Source organism: Theobroma cacao, chromosome 4 (assembly GCF_053813885.1).
Source record: "Theobroma cacao isolate CCN51 chromosome 4, ASM5381388v1, whole genome shotgun sequence".
In the NCBI taxonomy this organism is placed as follows: domain Eukaryota; kingdom Viridiplantae; phylum Streptophyta; class Magnoliopsida; order Malvales; family Malvaceae; genus Theobroma; species Theobroma cacao.
Genome location: NC_142642.1, coordinates 32,584,421 through 32,598,108, shown reverse-complemented (window position 1 = coordinate 32,598,108; position 13,688 = coordinate 32,584,421). Strand labels below are relative to the sequence as shown.

The following is a 13,688-nucleotide window of genomic DNA, read 5'->3' as shown; positions in this document are numbered from 1 at the left end:
TTTTCATAAATGATTTGTTAAAAGATTCGAACTATAAGGTTTTATGAAGTTTTCGAGGAAATGTTCAAATGACTTGATTTGATAATGATTGTGATATATGTGACACAATATTTTGAAATTATTTATGAATCTACTATATATATGTAAATATGCTACTATGTATTAATTTTCAACAAGAGGGGACAAACCTTTTTTATGTTTGTAGTCCACTCGATTACTTTAGCCTTTGGGCTAGTATGGGTATAAGATATTACTATGGTTAATGTATGAATGTTATTATGCACATGTTAGATACAATTTAGTATGATAAGAATGTTGGATGCATGAGTTCCATTTATGAGATTATATCATGTATGCCTTGAGATGTATGTGCTAATACATCATGTACAATATGGGCTAAGCATGTTAGTGATTTATGAGGTTATGAAATGTATTCCATGAGATGTATGTGTTAAGATAGTCATATACACTATGGGCTAAGTATGATGATGATTTATGGAAATGTTATATGTTCAAAATGCAAGCTAAGGATGAGAACGATCCTAAGCTTAAAAGATTTTATGATGATCGTGGGTGAGACTAAAGTGCTACTCACGCAACTTTGATGATTGTTTACGTAAGGTGAACTAGATGGTAGTTAGGACTTTGTCCATTACTCACATAAGTGGGGTGAGACCACTCGATAGATCGTGGATGAGGTCGATGTACAGTTCACGGGAGTGCGCTAGGAACCCAAAATAGTGGGGGTTAAACCACTATTCGTTGAAATGGGATAGACCTACTTATTGTTCGAACGTTATGACGAATGAGATTAATGAGTTAGAGAAATGATTGAATGAGTATTGCCTCATGAATTATGCTTAAATGCCTGGTTTATGATTATATGAGTCTTGATGATGTTATTCACACTGTAATGTGGTGATATTAGATTGGTTAGATAGAACCTTAGCTTAGAGAATGATCCCTTAATGCTAGAAAGACTTATGAATAAGTTAGATTCAAGAAAATGCTCAGAAAGTTGGATTCTGTGGTAAAAGTATCAATACATTACCAAGGGTATTGATAGATTTCTTGCATGTATCGATACATTCCAAAATATATCGATAGAATTGTTACAGAATTGGCTACTTAAGTGATTTTAGAGAGGTTAACAAGATTAAATGGCTTCTAATGAATTATGCAAAAATGTTTTCCATGCAATATTATTCAGAGGATGATTAAGTGCTATGTTTTATGAACATCATGATAATGTGGAAGGATTTATGAATCATATGTATTTATAATTGCATGGTTACGAAAAACTCTCATCCCTTGGCTTGTCCCTTTCCCCGTATCCACTCACGGAGTCTTTTATGACTCACACGTTATTCTTCTTCATTATTTTTGTTGCAGATAAGTGATGACACTCTCTTGCTAGTAGCCAGTGTTATGGAGACGTGATCCGTTCATTTCTCATTGGTAAGTGTCTAGAAGGCTCTCTATGCCTAATGAGTCGGGTCATGTTTCTTTGACGAGTCAATCTATGTTATGTTTATGTTTGCAAATTATGAACATATTTTACGGATTATAAGTATGATACAATAATGTAGCCAATTGTTTGGGCATATTACATTATGAATGTTATGTTAAATGTGTAAAGTGGCTTAAGAGTCCATATGGACACCCGAAGGTGTTGAGACATGTAATTAATACGGTGCACTAGAGATATGGCACTTTGATGATATATGAAATGTTGCAATTGCACTAATATATTGAAAAATTCCATATATGTGTAATGTTACGTATGATGGTATGCATGAGTTGATATTGTATTCCTATGGATGTTTATGTATGCTTCCACATTGATGAATGTGTAACGATGAATGTTGAAGAGGTTTGCTTGGGCTTATTGGGCTATACACATCTGGATTCATGTGTTGGTCATGTTTCACCATAAAATGAGATGCGATAAATTCACATAGGGATATAGTGTTTTGGTTAAAATATATATATTTTTATAAGAACAATCGGGAGACATTTATAAATAATTGAAGACTTTGGGTTAGCAATTCAACCCATTAAAATAAGTTAAGGAAGAGAGGTAAAATTTAGATGAAATATGAGAGATATTGTAATCCTAGGCTTATTTCTATTGATTTTTATTAGATTTTATTTTTACATTGATTTTTATTCTCGATAATTAATTTTGTTAATTTTAGTTTAAATAATTATTTGCTTTTTGATAATTTGGATAAAATTAAATTGTGTTAATTTTAATACATGATAAAAGTTTAAAATAATTATCTATGAGATCGATACTTTATTTGTCATTATACTATTTTTACGATATATGTACTTACGTGAGTAGAAAATTAGTTAACAGTTGGCTAGAAACGGAGGGACAAGGGATTAATAGGATCCCCCTCCCTCAAAGTTTCAAAAATTTATAAATTTTTTTGTTTTATTTTAAATATTTATAATTTTATTTTTAATTTTTAAAAATTTTATAATTTTATCTTCTTAAATATTAAATGTTTTATTTTTATTCTCTCAAACTTAAAATTTTAACTCCGCCCCTAGGTTGGCTCAATTTTGGATCTTCAGGTTGGGGGGGGGGGCGGGGGGGTTGGGAGGCTTTTGTTGGGGAACGCCTTGAAGGGAGGGGCCAAGGGGATGAGGGTTTTTTGCTCGCGGGAGGGAGTTCTTCGGAAGTGTGGGGAGTGAAGGGGGTTTGGGGTGAGATGATTTTCGCTGCCTTTTTCCTCCCTGTTGGCTCTTTTGTGTAAGGTTGGCATCTTGGTGAATCGTCTCTCCTGGTGGCTGTTTGCTTGGGGCATGGTTTCTTTTGCATCCTTCTACCTTTTTGTGCTTTGCAGCTGTTCTGATGCTGATGGGATTTTTTCTTGTTGAGTTCTATGTTGCTGCTTCATTGGAGCGGCTGCTCTTTGTTGTTCTTTTGAGGAATAAAAAAACTAGAAAGATAATAAAAAAATTAAGCAAGAAAGTCATATCATAAAGGAAAAAAAGTTGAAGTAGTTTACTATTGTGCAAGGATTGACAATTTTGATATCTCACCAAGAACAGCACAATAGATTGCAAATAAAAACATAAAACAAGTTTATTAATTTAAATTAATATGATTATAAACACAAAAAAAAAAAAACTTGAACAGAAAACAATCAGGCAACAAATTTTATTCAATTCAGTTTGTGAAAATTCGTGCAATTATAATATAAATAATTATAAAGAGAAATAAATATAAAAAAAATTAAAAGTGTATAAGAGATCATTGTACATTAACCATTGAAGAAAAAATTAGTGTATAAGAGATCATTGTACATTAACCATTGAAGAAAAAATTATTCTTTTGAAATTTTCAAATTAGAAAATAGCACAATACAAAAACTAATAATAGGTAAACACAATATCAACATTTATTGAATATAAGGAATGATACATGTAATATACTTAAATTTTAAACTAAATCCTATGCAAACAATTTAATATATAACAATATAAGACAATGATGTCAATAGTAAAAACAAAACTATTACCTCAAGTTTTAAAATAGAACAAAACATAATGCAAAGGGCAAATTAAATAATATATTAAACAAAATTAAAAAAAAGTGAGAATATAAAGTGCAAGAACAAAGCATTTAGCATGTTCAATGGCTGAACTTAAGAAAAGTGAAAATTGAGACGAAAATATTAATTTTTATTGCAAATAATCTCCAACCAACATTGTTTAAACAATGAAGGAACAAAACAAACCACTATTAATACATAAGACAAAAGACAAATAGAATAAAATATTAAATATAATGAAAACAAAAGTAAAAATAATATAATTAAACTAAACAGTCACAGTGAAATAATATAAATATAAAACTAAATACATAAATCAATAATAAAAAAATTAATTAATAAATCCAAAGATGTCACTTTACCCTAAATGGTTCCTGACTTTTCCAACCTTCAATAGAAAGTAAAGTACACAATCACTTTAAAAAAACGAATTAAATGTTAGAAAAAGACAAATAATTTAACCCCAACTTGTTATAATTAATGAAACCCCAATTTACTATCTAAATCATAGAAGTAATCAGATACATCTATAGTATTTTATTTTTAGAAACTCTCAACCGAGGAAAAAAAAAAAATTCATGCAAGCAATGTTTGGAAACTGTAACCATTTTCTCAATGAGAAACAAAGATCTAAAACATATAGAAAAAAATCACGAGAAAATTATGAGAAGAAAGGATGAGGAAAAAAACCAAATAAAGAAAATGAGCTTGAGAAAACCATAGCACGGCACAATTCTAAAAACAACTTAGACCAACCGAACACATAAAAAAGAATCGGAGACAAGCATGGAAAGAAAGGGAAAAGAATGAGGGACAAAAACAAAAAAGGTAACAGAAAGAAAAAGACCGAAGCTTCTGGAGGAAATGAAACAACAAAAGTTATCAAAATGTGTCAATAAAATGGAGTAATCCGAAAAAGCTCCTAAAAGAACAAAAGGAAAGAAAATAAAAAGACCAAAATAGGCATACAAAATCAAACAAAGACAAATTCATTTGGGCAAATATTTATTGACAATCCAAATAAAACAACCCATACGCGACCTTCAAGGGCTGCATATGCATACCGAAAAGCAAAAACCCTTAAATACAGTGAAACAACCAAAACCGCGTTTAAGGGTTGCATATTTTAATCCAATAAAGTTCATAAAGAACGTGACCTCCAAATAAAACAACCCATACGCGACCTTCAAGGGACGCATGTGCATACCGTAAAGCAAAACACCTTAAACTCAATGAAACAACCAAAACAGCGTTTAAGGGTTGCATATTTTAATCCAGCAAAGTTCATAAAAGAACGTGACCTTTAATTGAGGGGACCACGTACATTTCAATTGGCCGTGGAATGTGCGAAAATCAGGCACGCAGATTCGCCTACCTAACTAGATGCAGAAAACATAATAAATTCTTCTTCCAAGAACAGCTTCTTTCTCTACATTCTAGTCCTAGAGATTAAAACCGATTGAAAAAATGGCTGAAGCTGCGATGGTTGTTGCGAAGGGAATAGTTTCCGGCCTGAGTTCAGTTGCTTCTGAGCAAATCAAAATTGCATGGACTTTTGAAGATGAACTGAAAAGGCTTCAAGATTCATTGGCTATGATTCAGGATGTATTGCAAGATGCAGAAGACCAGCAAGGAAGTCAAAGGGCTGTTAGGAGATGGCTGCTGAAGCTTAGAGAAGTGTCTTACGAGGCTGATGACGTTTTGGATGAGCTTGTTTATGAAGATCTACGAAGAGAGATCGTGACAAATAAGCCTATGTGCAGCTTCGTGTGGAAACAGGTGTGCAACTTCTTCTCTCTATCCAACCCTGTTTTATTTCACTTCATGATGGCCAATAAAGTTGAAAAGATCAATGAATCTTTGGATAAAATAAAAAACGAAGGAGTTGTTTTGGGACTTCGTAATAGACCAGTTGGCAGAATTACTGTACTCAGCCAAGACATCTACGAGACTGACTCCATCCTCGATTCTGAACCTATAATTGGGAGGCGATATGATGTCTCAAAGATCGTCAACATGCTGAGTAGCCTGAGCAACCAACATGAGATCTCTGTCATTTCCATAGTTGGTATGCCAGGCCTTGGAAAGACAACCTTGGCTAGAACGGTGTGTAAGGAAGTAAAAGAGAAGAAGATGTTTGATGTAGTAATTTGGGTGTGTGTTTCTTATGATTTTAGTCACCAAAAGATTCTAGGAGGAATGTTAGAATCTCTAGACAGAAGTGCTGGTGGCATGAGTAACATTGATGCAATACTTTCTAACCTTCAAAAAGAGTTGAAAGACAAAAGTTTTCTTTTAATTCTTGATGATGTGTGGATTGAAGATGACCAAATGTGGCGTGAATTGAAGAACCGTTTGTCAAAAACTAATGATAATGCAAATGAATTGTCCCTCCAAAAAAAAAACAAAGCTAATGCTATTGTTGTAACCACTCGTAGCCACAGGACAGCATCCATTGTGGAGACATCTCCTGATCATAGACATAACTTGGAGCAATTATCAAGGGAAGAATGTTGGTCAATTATCAAGGAAAGAGCATGTAGGATCGGAGGAGCTTTGGTAAGTGTAGATCTAGAAGATCTAGAAGATATCGGAAAGGAAATTGCAGAGAAATGTGGAGGTGTGGCACTACTTGCAAGTGTCTTAGGAGGGACCCTGGGTTTTAGAAGGAGAAAAGAAGAGTGGTTGGCGGTTAAAAATAGTGATGTTTTGAGACTAGGAAATAACGATGAGGTTTTACCTAAACTGAAGTTGAGTTTTGACAACTTACCGTTTTGTTTGAAGCAATGTTTTGCATATTGTTCCATCTTTCCTAAAGGCCATGTTATTGAAAAGGATCAATTGATTCAGCTTTGGATGGCTCAAGGTTTTCTTCAGTCTTTTGAAGAAATCATGTGGTCTGAAGAAGGAGGTGTTACAGAGTTGGAAGATGTTGGTGATAAGTTTTTTAATGGCTTGCTATCGAACTCTTTATTTCAAGATGTGCAAAGGGATACATGTGGCAATATCCAAACTTGCAAGATGCATGATGTAGTGCATGATCTTGCGCAATTTGTTTCACAATCAGAATTGATTGCTTCTGAATTGACTTCTGAGTTGACTACGGATATCTCTGATCATGTTCGACATTTGAATGTTGCTCATGTTGAGGCATTGGTGCCAAGGATCTCAGAGGATGTAGCTCGAAAATTGCTGTCTTTGTTTTCCAAAGTCAATGTCTTCAATGATGAGTTGAGAGATTTCAAAAGTTTACGAATTCTAAACTTTTGTGATGCTAAGATCAATGACCTGCCAACTTTTCTTGGCAGAGTCAAGCATTTGAGGTACTTGGATGTTTCTGGAACTAGCATAAAAGAACTACCCCAATCCATAGACAGACTGTACAATTTGCAAACATTAAGATTCATGCATTGTAGACATCTGGAACTGCTTCCGAAGGGTCTGGGAAACTTAGTAAGCTTGAGACATATTTATTTCAATGATGAAAAACTTATGCCAGTTCAGATCGGGTGCCTAACTAGTCTTCGGACGTTGCCATTATTTGTTGTGGGCGTGGAAATTGGATGCCAAATCAAGGAGCTGGGATGTTTGAATCATCTTAGAGGAGATTTGACGATATGCAAGCTCGAGTATGTTAAAGACGGAGAAGAAGCCAGGGGAGCAAATTTGCAAGCGAAAACAAACATATACAAGTTGATATACGAATGGAGCATAGAAAGAGAAAGTTGTGACGATCATGAGGAAGTGGCAATAAGATCAGATCCCAACTGGAGCTATAGAAGCTTCAACTATGATAGAGAAGTGTTGGACGACTTGCAGTCTTACTCCAGTGATCAGAGCTTCAACTATGATACAGAAGTGTTGGACGACTTGCAGTCTTACTCCAGTGATCAGTGCTTCGGCCAGGACGAACTAACGGATGACTTGGATGAAATTAGTACAGCCTCAAATCCTAATAAGCAATTACGGGACTGGTTGAAGTTTCTCTTAAGTTCCCAAAGGAGCTATGAACCTAGTACGAGGTTCAATGATGAACAAGTGTTGAGGTTCAATGATGAACAAGTGTTGGAGGGCTTGGAGCCTCCGATAAGTTTGAAAAGTTTGAGTATTAAGAATTTCAGGGGTGAGAACTTTCCTCCGTGGATTTGGAGGAGCATCAGTGTTATAAGTACTGGTAGTGATTCACTTTTGCTGGACAATTTAGTGGAATTGAATTTATTCAATTGCATGAATTGCGAAAGTCTTCCAAGACTCGGGAAATTGCGCAATCTCAAGATTCTTGCAATAAAAAATATGAACAATGTGAGGTGCATTGGAGGTGAATTTTATTCTTATTATAATCGTGGTGTCTTGGGAGCATTGTTTCCGGTACTGAAAGAACTCACCATAGAGGGTATGGAAACTTTGAAGACATGGATGGATCCAACCAGATTAAATTCGGCGTCTGAGGGGGACTCAACCTCAATAGAAGTATTTCCTTGCCTTGAAGATTTGACTGTTGGGTGCTGTCCCCAGTTGGAGATGGTTCCAATGATGGGCGGATTACCATCTCTTCAAACGCTTAAAATATACTCTTGCGAGGGGTTGACTTTTATAGGTGACGGACTATCCGCATCAACTTGTCTCAAAAAGATAAATATACAAGATTGCCCTAGTTTGAAAAAGATACCAGGCGTCAATCGGCTCTCATTTCTTACGGAATTAGAGGTGAAGAAGTGCAGCGGATTACATTCTCTACCAAGAGGGATCTCACACTGTACTTCTCTTGAGAATTTGTCAATACGTGATTGCACTGTGGCAAAAATTGGAAGCATAAATGCACTCTCCTCTCTAAGAATATTAGTTCTAAAGAATTGTAAGGACCTAAAACGGCTGCCACGTGGGTTGGGATCCTGTACTTCTCTTGAACAATTGGACATAGTCGGTAACTTCAATCTGCAACTTCATAAAGAAGAAATAAGGCAATTGCCTTCCGTTCGTTTTCTAAATATCACCATTTGTCCAAAATTGAGAACAATTCCAAAAGGGTGGCTAGGCCGCTTCAGCAACTTGAAAGTATTGACTATCGGTGGTTTCAGCGAAGAGTTGGATGAATTCCCAGGTCTCAGTTCCAGTGAAGAGTTGGAAGAGTTGGATGAATTCCCAGGTCTCAGTTCCGTCGGTTGTCTCCCTGCCTCCCTTGATTATTTGCTATTGTTAGGATGGAAAAGATTGGGGTCTCTACCGGAACAACTTCAGCACCTCAGTGCTCTTAAGCGATTGGAGATCTGGTCGTTTGATGGAGTAGAAGCCTTGCCGGACTGGTTGGGAAATCTCTCGTCTCTTCAATCCTTGAAAATCCACCAATGTGAGAAACTGATGTGTCTGCCGTCCGCACAAGCTATGCAACAACTCACCCAACTAAAGAGGCTTTTTATTCACAATTGCCCCATATTAAGTGGAAGATGTGCCCAGGAGGGTGGCCCTGAGTGGTTCAAGATTTCTCGCATTCCAGAAGTCATAATTAAAAATAATGACTGATGATTGATCCCGGTGTGGCAAATTTATGTTATCTCAACAATGTTGAAGTGAGGTATGTATAAGCACTTAACCCTCTTTGTCCGATCTCCTATTTACATTTTCATTTCAAATATGATTTCAGTTTTGTTATTAATCTGTTCTTTTTCAGGTGCAATGTACCAGACTTCCTTCTTCCTGGTTTAGGCGATCCCTCTCATGGAACATCAAAATAGGGGATAGTTGATGCTCCAGCAATTTATTAACTGGTTAAGTTAGACTTCTTTTTCCCTTTTGTTGATTTCCTATTATTTCCTGTTCTAAACTCTTGTATTGACTTTTCTTCTTTCCTTTTGTTTCCTTTCTTTTTGGATTGGACTATACCGAAGCAGAGGAAGGGCAGAACAAGTGGTACAACAATTAGAGATATCAAGGAGTGGCTTCAGTAGCACTATTGTTCTTCCTTAGCATATTTACCTGAGCTGGAGGAGTCCAGGTTTTACAAAGAAAATACTTCCTAGTTGTGAGGTGAGCATTAGCTTGTGGACTTCCCATGCTATTTCTTATTTAAAAAACAACTCACAATACTTTTTCAATCACGTAAAGTTATTGATGCAGACTGGCCCATATTTTGACTGTTTTCATTAACTCAAAACAAAATGGACTAATTCAGATGTTCTAATATCCTTGCCAGCTGTAAAAACTGAGACTTTTTGTTTATAGATTTATTCCTTCAGGTCCTTCTTTTTCTTTTCCCTAATTTGGAAACAGTAATGAAGTAGGCTGAATGGAATCAATTTCCAGACTAAGCCACCAATACATACACATATAAGAATGTTGTTGTGACCCCTCTAAATTCAGATATTTGTCAAGATTCACCGTTGCCCTTCATTTTTTAATTCCTTCTGGCTTATCAGGTATTTTAATGAGTTTGAGGCAATATGAAACACTTTTACACCTCTTGCTTTTTAAAACAAATGGATGACTATCTCCATTGAACCATATCCTTAACAATTATTTAGCATTAGTACACACATTAGGAGTGCAATCTTATGTCTGGATGCAGAGTTTGGCCTACCTACAATGTTTAATCATCAGCCTGCTCTTTAGGGAGCTCTTTAATAGTATCAGTTTGGAGGATTTCCAATATATCAACCCTTCGATATTCATTAGAACTAATTTTGTGTTTCTGTGTTCTAACTTCAACACTTTTATTTGCAGAATTGGGTGGAAATCAAAAGTTTTGATGTAATGGGATTTTTTTGAAGAGTACATTATATGGAACATCCGCTTTCAACTTCAAGGCTGTCTTTCGATTTTGCAACAAACTGAAAGTCCCCCAAAATAGGAGAAATGGACATCTCATTCAGTCACCGTGTTTGAGTACTGTACTTGGTGTGTCAGCATTAAGGTAAATAGCCAGCATCCAAATTGATGAACGTTAAGCCTATATAATGAATTTGTTTCAGTTGATGATTTAAGTTGATTCTATGTACACAATTACATTATCTTCTTTATCCCACTCACTCCGCTGACTCTTGAATTTGTCATTTTCTACCTTTTCTACCACCTTCACTCTTCTAGATGTAGATTGTACCATAAAAATACAGAGTTGAGCATATTTTTTTAGCCCTTTAGTTGCGATATATATCTAATTTGAAAATATTAATCAACTTATGACATTAGCTTTCCTTTTATGCAATGCTGTAGAGGCAGAGTAGTTCATTAGGTCAGGGTGTTCTTCACTGTACCCAAATGTTCCTATGAATCTGTAGCTTATACTCGGGTACTGCTGCCATCATGCCGGGCAATGCTTCATTTGTTATAACACCAAATAACTTCCTTTTGATTTATTTCCTTCCTTTTTGTTGCTGCTCGGACAGAATTTGCTCCAAGTGAGAAAGTGAAGTTCTTGCTGCAGAACCAGAAAGCTAAAGTCAAGTCAGGTTGGAAGCCCAAACCTTAGAGGGGAACTTTATGCTTTTCCAGAACAATCAATAAATAGAAGAATTTGTTCCCTTTGGAGATATCCTTCTGTAGTAGCTGCTTCATCTTGTACCAGGTTTTAATTGGTGCTTTCCCTTCATGGTTCCTTTTAGATTGCAACCTTTCCCACCATGAAGAAGTTCCACTTTTCAATCTTTATGCGACAAGTTTCACCTTTTGAATCTCCATATATTAAAAAAACTTGTCTATTTTCACAATCCAATCCAAAAAATTTTCAATATTTAGACTCTCACTAAAACAAGCAATATCCACCTTTAATATGAAATCTTTGGTATTTGGATCACCATAATCATTCTTTTCATGTCTAGCGTATTTCACAGGTTCTATCAAATAATCATATTTTGGTCTAAATCTTTCAAGTTGACTTGTTGTCTCCATCCGTTTGTAGGAACAAGTCTGCCGACAGACTGCCTATGAGCTACATCATCTCCGATACGTGGCCTTTCGTCGTTTTTGTTTTTGTTGATACTTACATCTAGAGCATCAAGTCGATCTTCAATTTCTTCAAAGCAGTGTTCCAAACGCTGGAATCTGAGATCCATTTATTGCTCCAAAGCTTTCAAGCCACCCTTTGATCTTTCGTTGCAAATCGCAAGGTCTCAGTTTCATGATCTTCGTCATGAGAACCACCATTTATCATAACTGGGTCACCTGCTATTAGATTGGGTGAGTTTTCCAGCTTTATTACCAATTGACGTAGTGAGTTAGTGTGACAACAAATATTAATATTTGACAGAGCCTTTAAGGTTGATAATCAAGTTTCAAATGCAAAAACTTAAACTCAAAATTTTAAAAGAATGTAATGTTATTCAATAATTTCAAAAATTATCTAATAATTAAGTCTAAGTGTTCTGTTTATAGTAGCCTAACTTTACTTGACATGCTCGTAAATTTAAATAAGGAATTATTCTATCATAAACTTTCTTGAAATATAAGAAAAGTAAATTCCTAAATTTAGGCTTATTTGTTGTCCAAGTAAATTAAAATAAAAAGAAAATTCTATTATATCTATAATTCCTAATAGGACTCCTAACTAAATAAATAATATATTAAAATTATGAATATATCCATTTATGATCTTTGGGCTTTTCATTTTAACTTTTAACACTCAGCTTGCTCCAAGAAGTCATCTGCTAGACTATTTACGTCAATAAAAGTGATGATTGAAAGAAACCAGCATCGAAGTCTACCTATCTCTACACCACTTCTCCCATCCAGATATAGTAGGATAAAAATGGAACTGTAAGACTAAAGAGGTGAGGATTTGCTTCTCAGTATTTCTTTTCATTGCAAAACATATCATGTTTCAACATTTTACTGCACCATTTTGATATGGGCATTTGTTCTTGTAATTGAATCTTATCGTAGCAGAGTGGCATAATATCGTGATGGAGAGTGCCATTCAATCAAATCCAATTACATAGATTAAGGCACGTACGGATCTAAGATTTAAATTCAGTGGAGGCAACTATTTTAAGTTAACATAGAAAATTTTTCACTGAACACAGTTTATATATATGAATGTATGCATGTATGTATATATTAGACATGCATCACATGTAAGAACATATATAAAAATCAGAATGCCCATTTAAACAGAATATAGAAAAAGAATGAAGACATTAATCTACCACAATTTCTTCTCATCATATAACAAAAAATCACTCTATGTACTATTTCATGACTATTGGTAATAAAACTTTTTGCCATTGTGTTTTGATATGATTATTTCTGCGCATGACCTTGATTTAGCCACTTTGACATTTTTCACTGCTCCATGCTCTTCTTATATAATAAACACAGCCTCATGCTGTAAATCAAATCTCACAAGCCTTTGATTGCTTATTTATTAATTTTTTTATTGCGTTGGATTTATCCGTGGACTGTGCCAGAGCGAGGGCAGTTGCTTGGGAGTTCTTAAACGTGGGGGAGAATGATTCTGGCATGTTGACAGACGAGAACAAAAAGGCTTATAAGGATTCAGAGGCATGGCAAGGCCCCCCTGAAGGTTGGCTTAAAATCAATTTCGATGGAGCCTTCAAGCAGGACAGTATTGAAGATGGAATTTGTGGCATAGTAAGTGACAGTTCTGGGGCAGTTTTTGATGGTGTCAGGGAAGAATATTTTTGCTGATTCAGCTCTCCTAGCTGAGGCAGAGGCATTGAGGAGGGTGAGCTCTTTTAGCAAAGGAAAATGCTTATAAACAAGTGATTCTTAAACTGATTAACAGGTTCTTTCTAAGGAGACACTAAAGAGCTGAAGGGAAATTAAGTAGAGGCACCTCCCAGTTTTGGGAGATGTTGTGAAGTTTGAGATAGCGATCAGAAAATCCAAACTTCTTTTGACTTCAACAAGTGCCAGTCAAGTAGCAGATTGGATAGCTATCCAGTCAAAAAGACGCATGCGTCCTCAGAATTGGGTGCAAGCAACCCCCCCCCCCCCCCCCCCCCCCCCCTGTGGCCTTCGTCTCTGGTGTACATTTTCTTTAATGTGATTGTCGTAGTTCATCTAGAATTTTATAAAATCTCAGATAGATGTTCTGGGTTCTTATACTGGCGATGTACTTGTTGTTTTGAGTTGCAATAGATTTCGTTTTCTCTTGGCCAAAAATGAAAGAAA

At 35.5% G+C, this 13,688-nt stretch overlaps 1 protein-coding gene across 7 annotated transcripts; it reads left to right on the top strand.

The window, feature by feature from the left end:
• The first annotated feature begins 5,016 nt into the window (after nt 1–5,016).
• Nucleotides 5,017–13,688, top strand: LOC18602314 (putative disease resistance protein RGA3). 7 transcript variants are annotated; one of them, XM_018118737.2, is made up of 8 exons: nt 5,017–9,138; nt 9,235–9,331; nt 9,455–9,590; nt 10,284–10,473; nt 10,946–11,008; nt 11,458–11,735; nt 12,182–12,325; nt 12,962–13,688. In XM_018118737.2, exon 1 carries the CDS (start codon nt 5,034–5,036, stop codon nt 9,084–9,086), a length of 4,053 nt encoding a protein of 1,350 aa, XP_017974226.2. In that variant the 5' UTR covers nt 5,017–5,033; the 3' UTR covers nt 9,087–9,138; nt 9,235–9,331; nt 9,455–9,590; nt 10,284–10,473; nt 10,946–11,008; nt 11,458–11,735; nt 12,182–12,325; nt 12,962–13,688. The 7 variants fall into 7 exon arrangements, with proteins under 7 accessions (XP_017974226.2, XP_017974223.2, XP_017974224.2 ...); XM_018118734.2 differs by having other exon boundaries at nt 10,946–11,124; XM_018118735.2 differs by having other exon boundaries at nt 9,235–9,336; nt 10,946–11,124.

Bases quoted from the DNA above. Each gene is read 5' to 3' on its own strand.
- LOC18602314 (XM_007033611.3), top strand. From the start codon at position 5,034: ATGGCTGAAGCTGCGATGGTTGTTGCGAAGGGAATAGTTTCCGGCCTG.